Source organism: Rousettus aegyptiacus, unplaced genomic scaffold (genome assembly GCF_014176215.1).
Source record: "Rousettus aegyptiacus isolate mRouAeg1 unplaced genomic scaffold, mRouAeg1.p scaffold_m13_p_6, whole genome shotgun sequence".
NCBI lineage: Eukaryota > Metazoa > Chordata > Mammalia > Chiroptera > Pteropodidae > Rousettus > Rousettus aegyptiacus.
Window position 1 is genome coordinate 78759757 of NW_023416309.1, and position 14717 is coordinate 78774473.

Genomic DNA, 14717 nt, shown 5'->3' on the forward strand with positions numbered 1-14717 from the left:
AAGTATACGAAGTATTTTTGACAATGTAATGAAAAGGAGTAATTATCAAGACTACATACAGCCCTAGAAAAAAAGGGGGCTTATGGTAATACCACAGGAAAATAGAAAAAGTACATACTGTGATTAAAACTATATAAAAATTTGTATACTTAAGGAAGGGAAAAGGCACGAGATAAAATGGCTGTTTCAGGGAGTGGGAGCAGGGATGGTCGGTGATTATGTTTCAAGTCTCTACTATTATTGTAACTTTCTAATATAAACATTGCCTTTGGAATTCAAAAAACCCAGTACTCTGGAATCCCTCTTGCTCCACCTCCTACTGGAAGCCTCCCTAAACCCAGCCCACAAGGCTCTTTCCTTCTTTGAATTCCTGCAGCACAAGCTTCCATCTTACTGTGGGACAGTGGGAGACAGAAAAGCACCCAGAGAGGGCAAGGCGTGGGCTCTGGTGCCTGCCTGCTTCCAGCCCTGGCTGTCCTGCCCACTGGCTGCCTGCTCTTGGACAAGTTACTTAATCCTTTATGCCTCAGCTTTCCGATCTTCAAAACCGTGATAACTTTTCTACCCCATGGGGTACTCTGAAGATCTGAGATAATGCTGCGAGCATCGGCCTAGTGCTGGGCTCACAGTCAGCTCTCTGATGTAATCATCATCATCGTTACTACCTTCTTGCTTTGTTCTCTGGTAGCTTGGCATACATTGATATACTTGTCTTCTAATCTGGCAGTGGATTTCTTAAGGCTAGGCCCCTCTGCGCCCCTTGGAGCAGCCAGCCTGGGCACACTGCAGAAGCACAGTAAGTCCCCCTCCGCTGGCTCTTCTCTCTGCATGCATCCCTCCAGCTGTGCCAGGCAGAAACAGCTCCTGCCCAGAAGAGGATTCCAGACAGGAAGCCTGAGGCTCACCTTATGCCATAAAGCAGGATGCTGGGGTGGAACCTCGCCCCAGCTCCTCCTCCAGGCCACTAGCCATGCCAGTGCTCCTCATCCAGGCTGGGACACAGGGACATAGCACAGAGGAGAGAGCACAGCCTTCCCTGTGCACTCTCAGCAGAGGCACCTGGGCCTCAGTGTCTTTATCTGTACAATGGGGAGGATATGGTTGTTATTCTCCTTGTAGAGCTGTTGCGAGGGTCATCAGATAATGTTGGGGATGGGTCTCCAAGAGCACATGAGCTGAACATATATGTCTGTAATTAGTACTGCCATTGTCTGTCACTAACTGTTGTGCCACGCCCCCCCCCCCCCCCGCCCCATCGCCCCAACCTCGTGCTCCAGATTCCCTGTCCCCACTGCCACATCGAGCCAACCCAAAGAGGGAATTAATATTGAAGCAAATGCCTGCAGCTTAGTAAATGGGGTCCCTCACTGTTTTCTGAAGGGGCTGAGCCAGAAGGTGCTTAGAAAGGGGGAAAGGCAGCAGGGGTGAGCCTACTTGCCCCTGCCTTTCCTTCAGGCCACCCGAACATCCCCAAGGACTCCCTACTGCCAGGCCACCTTAATTGCATCCTTGGTGCCTGCTGAAGGGGAGCAGAATTGACTGCCAGAGGCTGGTGCCAATTCCCTTCCTTGGACACGTGGCAGGAAGGGAGGTGGCAGCGAGCTCTGAGAACAGACTGTCCCGTGGCTCTGTGGGGCCCGGTCTCGTGGGAACAGCTCAGTGCAGGCTCTGTTCCTAGCCTGGTCATCCTTGGTGTCTCCGAGGACACTCACAGGGTAAGTGGGACTGTATAAGGCATAGCAGCCCCCCCCCCCCAGCAAGGTCACCCCCACCTCCTTTCTCTCTCAATCCATAGGAAGGCCAGTAAGACAGCTCCATGGCTGAGGACTGAGGGCTGCACCTTGGGGAGTTGAGGGCTCGGATACTTCAAAGCCCTCTAGAGGACGCTGGCTCTGATCTGGCCGCTCACAGGTCCAGGTCAGCTGGCAGCAGGAAGGTTTGTGTTTCTTTTAATATCAACTCCCAGGCATTTAACATTCCTCGAAGCTTAAACACAGAAACATTTTCCTTACCAGACTGTGCTTTCAGCTTTGCCAAACATAACCTGGCTTCCTCCCCTTCCCCCACCACCTCCATCTGCTCTTGTCTCCAAGATGTAATGATTTATGGTGTGTTTCCCCGGGGGCTTGTGTGGCTGGCAGAAGTGAGAAGGAAGAAGCAACAGGGCTGGAAGTCCAGGTGGAATGATACCATGAGCCCTGGAATCCAGGTACTGGAGGGGTCAGGGCCCATGGTGTTCCCTGAGCTGGCTGTCCTGGACACTCTATTAAACTCTTCCATCCCACACCCACCAATGGTTCCAGGAGCATGGCAGCTGGTCATGCCTCTTGGCTGAGTATCTCCTGAGGCTATACAGGTCAGCCCAGAACTTCTCTGCCTGACCCTCTGGCCAGCTCAGGAATGTTGAGTTGGGCCTCCCACTCCTTACTCCTGCAGGAAGTTGGTTTCCAGAACTGAATTTAGAGAGCCCTCTCTCATCGGCTCCCATTTCCTAAGTATTGAATAAAATAATGAAGGACCACTTTCACATGTAAGGATACAAGAAGTTGGCAGTCCGCAATCTGGAGGAGGGTTCTTACCAGAACCTCATCATACTGGCACCCTGACCTTGGACTGCCAGCCTCCAGAACTGTAAGAAATGAATTTCTGTTATTTATAAGCCAAAAATTAAAATGAAATAATGAAGGACTGGCTTGTGGTTGCCTGGCAACACCATCTCCCTGGTGACAGTGCTAAAGAATGGGGTGCAGGTCCCACAGCATTAGGAAAAGATGTGCTAAGGAACTTAAGGAGTCATGAGGCAGATGGCTGGGACCCCACCAAATGGTGCCATCCCGTTCAAACAAGAGCCTGAGAAGGTAGGGAGAGCAGAATGCTCACACAGGTCCACAGAGGCAGTGCTATCAAGAATACCCAGGCAAGAGCCAGACATCAAACTCTGCAGCCTTAACAATGCATCAGAGAACAAATGCTTCCTGCAAAAGGCATCATTCAGCTCTCTGTACCCAGATCCTATCTGGGGCAACTGTTAATAAGCCCACAGCACCTAATGCCCATGGCTCAGTCACAGTGTATGCCAGTCACTGTTACCCTTGATTTCATGGTCACAGAATCCACCCCCAAACCAGACCGCTTGTGTTATAAGCATGAGGCTACACAAGATGCCAGATGGAGTGTGGATGGCTTCGCGCCTGCCCACATCTACATCCTCTTGACAGGTAAGTGAATAGCAGCCATTTTAAAAACTGGGAGAATTTCCAGAGAGGCTGCAAACAAGGGCTCTTTCCCTACATAAACAGGGTACGAAGAAACACAGCTGAGGCATATATGCTTTAAAACTGACTCAGGACCTGCCTCTACCAATATCCACAGAACCCACCCTAAGCCAATAAACTCCAATGACAGGTAAGTAAGGCCCAGCAACCCTAGCAAGAGACCAGCCCCCAGGAACCAGGCCAGATCCTAAGCCCAAATGCTCCAGCCTAATGGCTCCTATGGCAGACATTGCTAATCAAACATAGCACTCATGGATATATATTCCATGAATCCTTCTCAACACTGTGTTCCTGGGAAAAGCCACCAGCAGACTAGAGCAGGGATGTGAAAACAAAGGTAGCAGTCGTCCCTTCAGTCTACCCTGCAGAAGTGTGAGTGATCCACCTCAGCCAGGTGTGGAAGCCCAAGGAACCAGCACGCATGGGTGTCTAGGGCTAGAATAAGATGCTGTCTCTAGTAGGGGAGGATTGCCATATTGGGGAACTTTTCTTAAACCAGTTTTGAACCCGAGTCACAAAAGGCCAAGCACCTTGACCAAAAAGGCGGGTGAGAAGGACACCTTCTCAACTGGCACCACCTCCTGGCAGCTCTCCAAGCCTTGCCTTGGTGCCCTGGATGCATCTCGACCCTCACCTGGATCTGCCCTTTGCCCATGATCTTGTCCACGATCTCGTTGTTGTCCTTGTTGACTTTGGTCTTGTCATAGCACTTCTCGTAGCACAGGATCCTCAGGGACTGAGAGCCCTCCAGCTCAATCTCAAACTCCTGGGGGAAGAAGGAACAAGTGGAACTAGAAGACATGGCTTCGTGGAAGGTGGAGTCTCCAACTTTGCAAGGGTGAACAGGGGGTCAGGAGGGCCTGTGAGGACCACATCATAAGGCATGGAGGAGCTTCCTCACTTTCTGGAGCTCAGAGGCCTCCAAAGCACTGATGAAGTGAAGTCTGGGGCCTGAGCTGAAACCCCATGTCTGAACACAAACACAAAATCAAAAGCCAAATAAACAGGGATGGAGGGCAGAGGAGTTAGAGGGTCGGACCTGGCCCAACGATCCCCAGCCAACAGGATACAAGCACAAGAAGTGGGTTAGGCACAATCGGTGACAAGCTCGGGGGTCCCCTGCAGGAACACCAGGCCTGTCCACTCACCTCATCCCACTTGGGCTCTGTCGTATCCCGAAATACCCTGGTTTTGGCCTTGCTGACAAAATAGCCAAAGGAATCCACCTCCAGGGTACAGTACAGGTCTGCAGGGGAGACAGGCAGAGACACATCGCGTGAGGCCCGAGGCCCAAGAACTTGGGAGGGAAAGGGGTTTAACACATCTGTTCATCCCAACAGCCCCGTAGGGTGACTCTGGGTGTTCTTCCCCCAGCCCTATGCATCTGGCCCCTTCCCATTCTCTGCCCTCCTCTTAGATGGCTACGCTGACCTCCTCCCTAAATGTGCCCAGCTCTCCCCTATTTGGCCCCTTGCTGTCTTTTTGTCCCTAATCTTTGCCTGGCTGCCTCCTCACCACTGAGGCCTCAAGCCACATCTTCAATGACCACACTGACTAAAGGAGTTACCCCCTCACTCCTCCCCCACTGATCCCAGGTTCCTCGACAGGGTGTCACTGGCATTTGAGGTGGGAGTCTCTAGAGGGCATTTGGCCTCTGGGGGCTGAAGGCTGGAGTAACCCCTAGTCACTGTGACAACCAAAAATGGGCCCATCCCTCCACCCCGCTCCCTACATCCCAAAATCTGGGTTTGTTGTTTTCTTCCTAGCACTTAACTTTGACTGAAGTTGTCTTTTCTGTGTGTTTCTTGCGTTCCTTTCCTCCACTGCACAACACACATGGGCAGAAGCCTTGTTATCTTAACCATTGATGTACTCTTGGTACCAAGAACAGTATGGTAGGGACACAGTGAATGCTGTGAGATGAATAAATGGAGCCCCTACCACCTCTCAGTGCTTCAGGTAACGAAGCGCAGAGGGCTGGGGGACAGGCTTTCCCTGGTGTTTGCATCGTGGCTCTTAAGGCTGAAAATCTCTCCTCTACCCTGAGACCGAAGACCAGACCACAGTACTGGGTGGTAACCACAGGTGATTCTGCAAATCCACGTATTCCCTCGGGGGCTCAGACCCTGGAAGTCCCCTCCTAACCCTACCATGGGTGATGCCAAGGTTGCTTCTCAGGGTAGTGGTTTGAGTCAGGGGTGGCTTTGGGGCACTATGACCAATCTTCCATAGCACGAATCAAGGGGTGAGGGGCAGAGGTCACAGGACAAACCTACGCCTCAGGCACAGGGGCTGCCCAGCCGAGCTGTTCTCCGTGAGAATAAAGTAGAGCTGCCCCAAGTTGTCTCTAGCTGGGTGCGACACGGAGTAGCTATAATGGTATCAGAGCACACGAAGAGGTGGTGCTGATTAACAGGTAAACAACGCCAGAGGCCCGGAGCCAGATTAGGCTGTGGGTCTGAGTGGCTGAGAGATGGGCTGGGCAAGAGGGCCGTCCCCATTTATTGACTTGGATGTGTGTAAATTCTCCGTCAGGGGCTAGGGCTAGTTCACAGGGTAACAGGGAAGGCTCTGGAATCAGACTGTCTGAGTTTAAATCCTAGCTCTGCCCAGATCACCAACCTCTCTGCCTTAGTACTTTCACTTGTAAGCAGGGATAATCATGGTGCCCACACCCTGGGCCTGACTGTGTAGATGAGTTCACTAGGACAAAAAGCCACACTGGAGACTCACAGGTCCTAACCTCCTCAAATCAGAATGCCCATTTGAGCAGGTCAGGGGGCCAGGGGAGGGAGGAGGTGAAGACAGTTTGGAAGTAAGGAGAGATTTTGTAGCAGCTCACCCCTTGTTTAACCACTTTGATGGGCCTGCTCTCTAAGGCCCATCCCAGCCAACATGAAATAGAGAGAGAGGAAGGGCAAGACATCTGGGTGCCATGGAGATGGGAGGTGCCTGGCCTAGCTCAGTGGGCCACAGACTTGGGCTAGTTCACAGCCCTATGGAGTTTACTAACCAGGAATATTACTGGGCAGTGTACACCAGGGGATTCCATGGTTCTGGGGAGGGCCCAGGAAGCTGCCCCGTGTACAAGCAGCACAGCCTGAGTGACAAGTGAGGTCCTCCTGGCCATACTAGAGAAATGTGTGGGCTTTGGTAGTGGAAGACACAGATTCTACACCACCTGTGTGATCTGCCTGTGCGACCCTGGGAAAGTCTCTTGAGTTCTCAAGGCCTCGGCTTCTTCGTGCATAAAACAGGAATGATATCAGTGACCTCAGAGGGATGCCAGAAGGATCAGAGCAGATGATATACCTGAAAAGCCTTTGACCATGCCAAGGCATTGACCACACACTGGCCACATTTGCACTTTCTTCAGCACCTAGTAAGGTACCAGGAAATTAACTACTTCATCCAGCATTACTGAGCTCCTATTCATCCAAGGATAAAGGAAACATGGTTCCTGCCCTCTAGAAACTCATTGCGGGAAAGGCAAACTTTAAGCGGCAAAACAGTATGACAGGTGCTGCAACCATGGTTTTCCCTGGGGCGATGGGAACGCAGAGAGGGGAGGCCAATTTACACCAGGAACTCAGGCTTCATAGTAAATGTTTATGGAATGGCTGTTTGCAGATCGGTGGCATAAGCTCTGCGTGGTACGCTGCAGGCAAGATGCACAGGGCAGGCTTCACCTGCCAGCGAGGAAGAGAAGGGAGTGGGAGGGTGCTGGCTGAGAGGAGTCAGGGGCCCTGGGGTTCTCATCCTGTGTGATGTTAAGCCCTTCTGTCTCTCTGTGACTCAGTTTTCTCATCTGGCAAATGGGGAAAAGCTATTAGTTGTCTAAATGACTCGCAAATTCCCAAAGGGAGAAAAAAATAGGTAAAAAGTATACTGTATCTTGTGAACACTAAAAACTGCACAGATTTAGTAGGTGGTAATAAGGGCGGAAACGGGATATGTGCGGCAATGTGCTAGTACCACACACACAGTCATATTTACCCCTGCTCAAAGGTCAATATTAACAAGTGGGGTTGCTTTTTCTGGAGAAATAAGCTGAGGCTAGGAGAGGTTGAGACTTGTCCAAGGCACACAATTTGTAGTTGGTAGATGTGGGGTTTGAGTCCAGGATTTCAAACACCTGGGGTGGGGGAGGGCCTGGGGAAGAGCAGACTTGGAGACAAAGGGCAGGGATGCTGCCCCTGCCCAGAGAAGGTGGTTCCTGGCCCTTGGGGGGATGTCCCACATCTCAAGGCAGCTGGCAGGGCTCCAGCCGGGGAGGAGAAGAGCTGGTGGGCGAAGGGAGGCCCCATGCAGTGAGCGCATAGGGACTTTGTCCGACAGGATGAACAATGGCCCACCCGGCTTCTTCCCAGGGCTGGTAGTCAGAGGCACTTACTGGCTGACTGTTTAAACCCCTTGGCAGAGTGGACGATGACATGAAGGAAGCCATAGAGTCCTGGAGACTCGTCATCTACAAGAGAAAAGCCCCCAGGGTGGGGGTAGGTGAGAGGCTCCTCTGCTTCACCCCCTCCACACCCCATACTGGCTGGGACGGAGAACGGGTGGAATATACAGCCCGAGCCTTTGTCTGACAACACCACCTGGTGGCCAGATGAAGAACTTTCCAGAGCCCACTGCTTCCTGGAATGTGAGCAGGTGCCCCCTTCCCCATCCACTCAGCCTTCTCCCTCCACTCACATCTCCCCTCTTGCACCAGGAATTTACTACCATTCCCCAGGGGCACTCTCCCTTTTCCTCTGAGTCCTGCTATACTGTGGCTGCCCTCCTTGGTCTAGCCTTTCAAAGTGAAAAATCAACCAATATAAGTCACTGTCCCAGTGGAAGAGAAGGTCCAGCTCTTCCTCCTCTTTGGAACACAGGGGGCAGGAGACCCCCGTAGTGGAGGAGAGCTTGCCTTCAAATCCTCTTCCCAGTACCCGTGGACAGCCAGATTTCACCCACTCTAGGCCAGTTACCAGCCCCAATCACAGCTCTTCCTTGCTCGAAATCCTCCCACAGGCTCCTCTGCTTGAATGACAAACTCCTTGCTTGGCATTCAAGACCTTCCAAGATCTGTTCCCTGGAAACTTCTGGCCTTATTTCCCATACATTATTCTAATCCATCTACCCTTCCCCCACTCTTGCTTCCATTATCTGACCACTTTGTGAACATATTAACACCACAATCCCAGCAGACCAAGGTGCCACATTCTTCTTTCAAGCCATGGCGGGTCATTAGGGGGAAGTTGGGGCCATTTGGGGAATGGATAACCCCTGTTCGAGCTCTCTGTATACTTTGCAACTGAGTCATCCCAACACAGCTGAGCAGAGAGCAGATATTTGTAGCCAAGTGTCTGGCTAGGTTCTTATGGAAAGCCCCAGAAGTACCCTGGGGGGAAGTGGCAGGGGTGGGGGGGTTGGACCTGCTGATTGGGCAACCTTGGGTTCCAGATCTTACCATCTTTATTGCTGGTGACAGGAATGTTGTGTACAGTCCTAAGTTTGAAACAGGATCCCGTAAGCACCTGGAGCTCCACTGAGCTCAGGACAAAGGCCTGGAGATCTGTAGGAGGAGCCAAGAGAGAGTGGAACGTCACCGCAGGTCCACTAGGACTTGCTGCTCTTCCTTGGGGGCTATTGCAAGAAAACAAGCTTTGCTCTAGAGGCAGAGTGGGTCACTGGAAAGGAGGGAAAGACTTGTAGACACTAGCATGGGGATAGTCGTGGGTGATGTCAGGGGGCGTCAACTGGGAGAGTCTAAGTGAAGAAGAGGCCCGTGTACGTGTGTATGAAAGAGTGAGAACAAGAGAGAGAGGGGGAGAGAGACAGAGACAGATGAACAACCCTGGGCTCAGTCCAGTCCTATTGCTAATTCACTGTACGGTTTAAGAAAATCAACTTAAATTTTTGGGGCCTCAATTGATCAGTAACATCAATTGAAGTGCTACCTGCACCGGCACTTTATAGAGTGACTATGAGAGCCGAAGAGGACATACTGGACATGAAAGTGCTCGGAAACATAAAAGGCCTATTGTTGCTACGAACCCCATCAGGGCATTGTAAAGTGGGGCAGGACTTTACCCTTCTTCTGTAGTTTCTGAATTGCTTCTCTCCACTCCGACCTCTCATAGTCCGAGGACAGCAGGAACAGGTAGCTCTGAAGAGAGGAGATGACAATTCAGTAGGGTGACCATAGTCAGGCCAAGCACATTCCTGGATTCTGGAGGCCCAACAAAGCTTCTTCTTACCCAGGCACCCCTAGGCTTGGAGAAGGAGGCAGCTGGGAGGAGGACCTCCTTCTTGGGAAGCCCAGTCACGGCAGTGACAGTGATGGCCAGCAGAGGGCACTGGCTCCACACCAGTGGGGAGAGGAAATCCAGGGCTGGAGCCATGGTGGCCTCTTTGGGAATTGGGAGCCTGAGTCCCTGATTTCCACAGGTTAAGGCCAGGAGCCATAGGGAGTGGACAGTCCTGGACCGCGGAAGGGGGCTTTCTTTGTTCCACCCTTTCTGACCTTTCCATTCCGATTGTGGATCCGAAATGGGATTGTGGGGGAATTGAGCAGCAGCAAGAACTCATTCTCAAACATCTTCTTTTTCAGGCGCTCAATCGCCCGGCTCTGTGCTTTGTTGGCTTTCTGCAGGGGACAGAGGGAACAGATGGTTTCCTTGACACTCAGATTCTACTTATCACCCAGCAGCTCTGAGCACAACTTTCCCCGTGATTGCTTTTTTTTTCTTTTCTTTTTCTGTATTTTTTAATGCTTTGACAACTTGGGGAGGGGGGCAAAGCTGGCCAGAGAGAAAACTGCATCTTCCAGGGCATGCTAATTCATAACATAGTAAATGACTCTTCTATGAGGCCGTATCCCCAACCACCTCCTCTATTTAACTCTCACACACCATCCCCGCTGCCCTAAGTCACCCAGGGCCAGTTGACAGACAGCTAGGGACAGTCCCTATAGCCCAGAGCCCACCAACATTATCTGCACTAGCCAGTCCCTAAGCTGTTTCCCTGCCCTGCCTTCCTTTCTCTTGGAAAACACAATCCAAGCTCTGGGCCACACTTTCTCATGCTCCTTCTGCCTCCTGACCAAAACTGGTGCTTCCCCCATGTGGCCCTGTGTGGTGTAGCATGTCCCCTTCTCTTGGAGACTATTAAGTAGTAATAAAACTTTTCAGTGGCATGAGCCTCTCCATGTCAGACACCTCTATAAATTAAATCCTGGTACCATTGAGACACTCAGCTTAAAAACCTCAGACGCCTTTCAGCACAAAGCCCAAGTCCTGACGCCTGGGGCTTCCCAAGGCCGGGTCCCAGCCTCCATGCTCCACCTGATGTCCCACACCACCCTACCCTGCATCCTCCACCTCAGCCTCATGGTGTTATTCCCGGGCCTCTAACAAGCCGTCCCCTCTCAGTCGGTATCCCCTCCTCCACCAATTAATTTTCCAAGTTTATATTTTATAAAGAACCCCTTCCCTTTTATTAACTGCTAATATGCTGAAGTCTCGGTTCCAATGCCATCCTCAAACTCCACAGTTGGAATTCATTTCTGCAGTATTTTTTTTTTATCCACTAGATTTTGCAAGATTGTAATAGTGGCTCATAGCCAGTGTTGTGACAGTGTGGGGGATCGGTGTCTCTCACACACTGCTGGTGGGAACAGAATCGGATGCAACATTTTCAGAGGTAAATCTGGCAATTAAATGCACAAGCCCTTTGCCCTAGTCATCTCACTTGTGGGGAATCTACCAGAGAGAAGATTTATGCGTGCGGTGATATTTATTGCAGATGTGCCAGTTAAGAGTAAAGAACCAAAAACAGTCTAAATACCTAAATACGTTGTTCTGCAGCCAAGCAGCAGAACAGGATGCAGCTGTTAAAAAGAATCTGACAGACCCAAGAACCCATAGATGCACTGGTAAGTGAAAAGCTTAAATTGCAAAACAGCACATGTAGTCTTATCTCATTAAAATACACACGCATGCGTGTGCACACAAGTATTGGCAAAGAGGAGGCTATAAGAATACACTTCAGACTGTTATCAGCGGGGGTGGGCAATGATCAGTTTTACTCTATATACTTTGGTATTATGAGCTTTTCTTATTATAAGCCAGGGTTATACCAGTGATTAGAAAAAGATTATGTTAAAAAAATGTTATTAAAAAAGTAAATCACTGTCTATGGCTATGCTACCCTGAACACACTTGATCCTGTCTGATCTCGGAAGCTAAGTAGGGTCGGGCCTGGTTAGTACTTGGATGGGAGACCACCTAGAAAGGCCAGGTGCTGTAATCATAAAAAAAAAAAGTGAATCACTGCTTCTTCTGTGATTCAGAGAACGACACCATTGTGCCTCTCCAGTGACTCTCATCATACTGCGTCACACACTGTGTTCAGTAATGGGCATGCCTGCCTTCTTCACCAGACAAGGAACTCCATGAGGCCTCTGGCACAGCTCTGGAGCCAGCAGCCAGTGGAGCTCCTTAAGCACTGATGTGACCGAGCAGAAGGCCATGTCTGCACACCTGGGGCAGGGGGGAGGGCACAAAGCCTGCCAGCTCCCAGGACCAGGTGAGAAACATGCATGCAGAATGCCCCTGGGGTGGGGATGGTTAGCAGTGTCAGATGTGGAAACAGGCTCCACTGAGGCAGGGTCGAGCAATCAGGAGGAGGATACCTGTGCTAGTTAGGATTACCTGTGCTCCCTCTGGGTAGATGCACCCCAGTCAGATCCTCAGTCCCAAACACCCCTGGGGTTATCACTATGGTCTTTATCTCCACAGCTAAAGGAGAGATATCTGAGTTGAAAAGATCCTTCCTTAGCGGCCATCTGGCCATGTAGTCCTCAACAATCACTTGTGAAGCACCTATTTATTATGTGCCAAGTACTAGAGACATAGAAATGAATAAAACAGCCGCTCACTAGAGTTTGGATCATAGTGGGAAAAGGAGAAAGCTGACCATGCAATTAATTCAGTACCGATAAAGCAAAGAAAATAGGCAAACAATCAGGAACCAGAAAACAGGGCACCCAACCTAGATTGCAGTGGGGGAACATCAGGGAAGGTAAGGCCTAACCTGAGCCTGGATGGGTGAAGAAAAGACCAGGCCAATCAACCAAGACCCTTTATGCTCTTCCTGTCATTCATAGGTAAGGTTCTTCCTGGGTGCTTTCCTCTAGCCACTGTTTTAAAATATATGAATTCAAGGCTATACATTTTCCTCTAAATAGAGATTTGGCTATATCCCATTGTTTTGATATGGAGTGTTCTCATTTTTATGCAGTTTTAAACAGTTTACAGTTTGCATTTTGATTTCCTCCTTACCCTCAGAGTTTTAACTTTCCAGGCACATACTTAACAATATTCTAGTTGTCGATGTCTAAGTTTACCGTACTGTGGTCAAACATGACCAGTAGACTATCAATTTTTTTAAAAAATCGGAGATTCTGTTGCAGCCTAATGTATGTTAAATGTTCACATGCGTTTGACAAGAATCTCAATTCTCCATTAGGGTATATCTTCTGTGCAGTTTTTAGATTGAGTGCATTAATTGTGATATTCAAAGCCCCTCCCTCCTTAGTATTTGCCTACTTGATCTGTCAGTTTCTGAGAGGACTCCTAGCTTCTCTCATACATGTCCTGCTTTTCTTCAAGGAGGCCTTCTTCTATCGCTTCCCTTTTCTGCAGTTTAACATATACTATTTTCCAGGAAATTTCCCATAAGTAACCCCAGTAAATTCTGAGCACTGACTCCTCGGCTTGCCCTCCATCTGCTCAGTACTAATCTGCCATGGTTAAAGTCTTTCCCTAAGCCTGCATATGCTCCCAGCCCTTACAACTTCCCCTCCCTCCACCTCTCCAGCATACCCAGTTCAAAGGGCCCTAATAAAAACGGTCATTCTCCCAGTCAGATGCCAGGCTCTGCTCACCTCCTTCTGGATTTCACTCTTGAGGGCGGAGATCTTCATTTTCATGTCCTCCAGCTCATGGTCTGGGAAGGGGTGCACATGGGGGCTGGCCTCGGACTCCTCAGGGGATGGAAACACGAGGTCAGCCAGGGGGATGTACCATTTGCAGTCATATTGCTGGTGCTTCCTGCGAACAAGCCAGAAAAAGACATAAGCCAGAAGGAACTTGGCTTTTTAAGCCTGAACTCCTAGAACCAATAAGTAACCTCAATGGATTTACTGAGAACTTGTCACAGACAAGAATGAGCCCTTGTCCTTGAGAACCCCAATCAGGAAACACACACGTGGAGTAATGATGGTCAGATTCTAGGCTCAGGCAGCAGTGAGGACTCTGGACCTTGGCCTCGCCAGTCTCCTGGTCTCACACGACTGAGATGTTTTCAAACATCCCAAACCTCTAGGATAGGAGCAAAAGTGGGCTCACACTTTCCTGTTCTTCATCCCACGCTCTCCTCTCCCTTCCAGCTTATCTATACTTAGCTCATATTCATTATCCTTTAGGCTAGAGATGGAATACAAATATTATTTTGAATGCCAATGATCCACAGAAGTTGCTGGGTTGAGGATTATGAAGCCACATTCAAGCCTAGTGGGAAACAGTGCTGTGGTTTATTAGTAATGTCTTCCATGGGCAAAGGACTTAAGGCATAGGCATGTTTGCTTATGATTGCCATCTCTGCTTCAGAATTGTCTCAAACCTAGTTCCAGGGAGTCATCCCCTTTATTGAAGCTCATAATAACCTCTCCTCTCACTTGCCCCAGGACTCAGGTTTGCACCTCTCATTCCGGTCCCTTAGAATTTCAGTGAGCATATGGCTGTCTCCCCTGGACTATAAGCTAGTGTACTTGGCACACAGGAGGTGAAAGAATGTACGATGAATACTAAAAAACCTTTTCTGCTCATGGCACAGAGCAGACCCACATCACTAAGTATAGAGATGGAGGTGAAAAGAAGCTGTCAAGTCAGATTAAGGTTCAAATCCCACCTTGTCCACTTCTAGTTGTGTGACCGTGGGCAACTTATTTAACTTTTCTAAGTCTTTTCTCTTATCTGTGAGATGGGGATAATAATACTTACTTTGTAGAGTTGTTAGGAAGATTAGAAATAATATATTCAAAGTATTTGTCATGGCACCTGGCATGGTAGAAGCACTCAATAAATGATAGCAGATTTAATGAATATTCACTCACTTGCAGTTAGCAAAAATGTAGAGATGTCAAATAAAAGGAGAATGCTTAAGTAAATTATAGCATATCCACTTGTAACATCACGCAGGAAAGTAAAATGATGATTATGAAGATTAGGCAGCAACAGGGAAAATGCTTATGACGTGAAATGGAAAAAGCAGAGCCCCAAATTGGGTATTCACTCTGATTACAAGTATATGAAAAAAACATAAGAACATTAAAAAAAACTAGAAGGAAATATAGCAGCAGGAGACTGATGCTTATGTTCGGGTGGGTGATGG

The 14717-nt window shown here is 49.4% G+C and overlaps 1 protein-coding gene and 1 pseudogene across 5 annotated transcripts in view; one reads left to right on the forward strand and one right to left on the reverse strand.

The window, feature by feature from the left end:
* The window catches only part of ABR (ABR activator of RhoGEF and GTPase), a 175162-nt gene that overhangs the window by 34509 nt on the left and 125936 nt on the right, over positions 1-14717 (reverse strand). For all 5 annotated transcript variants that reach the window (XM_036223703.1, XM_036223706.1, XM_036223705.1 and 2 more), the window contains 7 exons: positions 13210-13375; positions 9787-9909; positions 9354-9429; positions 8731-8835; positions 7669-7743; positions 4424-4521; positions 3910-4041 (listed from right to left, as the gene is read on the reverse strand). In XM_036223703.1, coding sequence (XP_036079596.1) covers positions 3910-4041; positions 4424-4521; positions 7669-7743; positions 8731-8835; positions 9354-9429; positions 9787-9909; positions 13210-13375 — 775 coding nt within the window. The remainder of the gene's footprint in view (positions 1-3909; positions 4042-4423; positions 4522-7668; positions 7744-8730; positions 8836-9353; positions 9430-9786; positions 9910-13209; positions 13376-14717) is intronic.
* LOC118604637 lies at positions 11455-11573 on the forward strand (annotated as a pseudogene).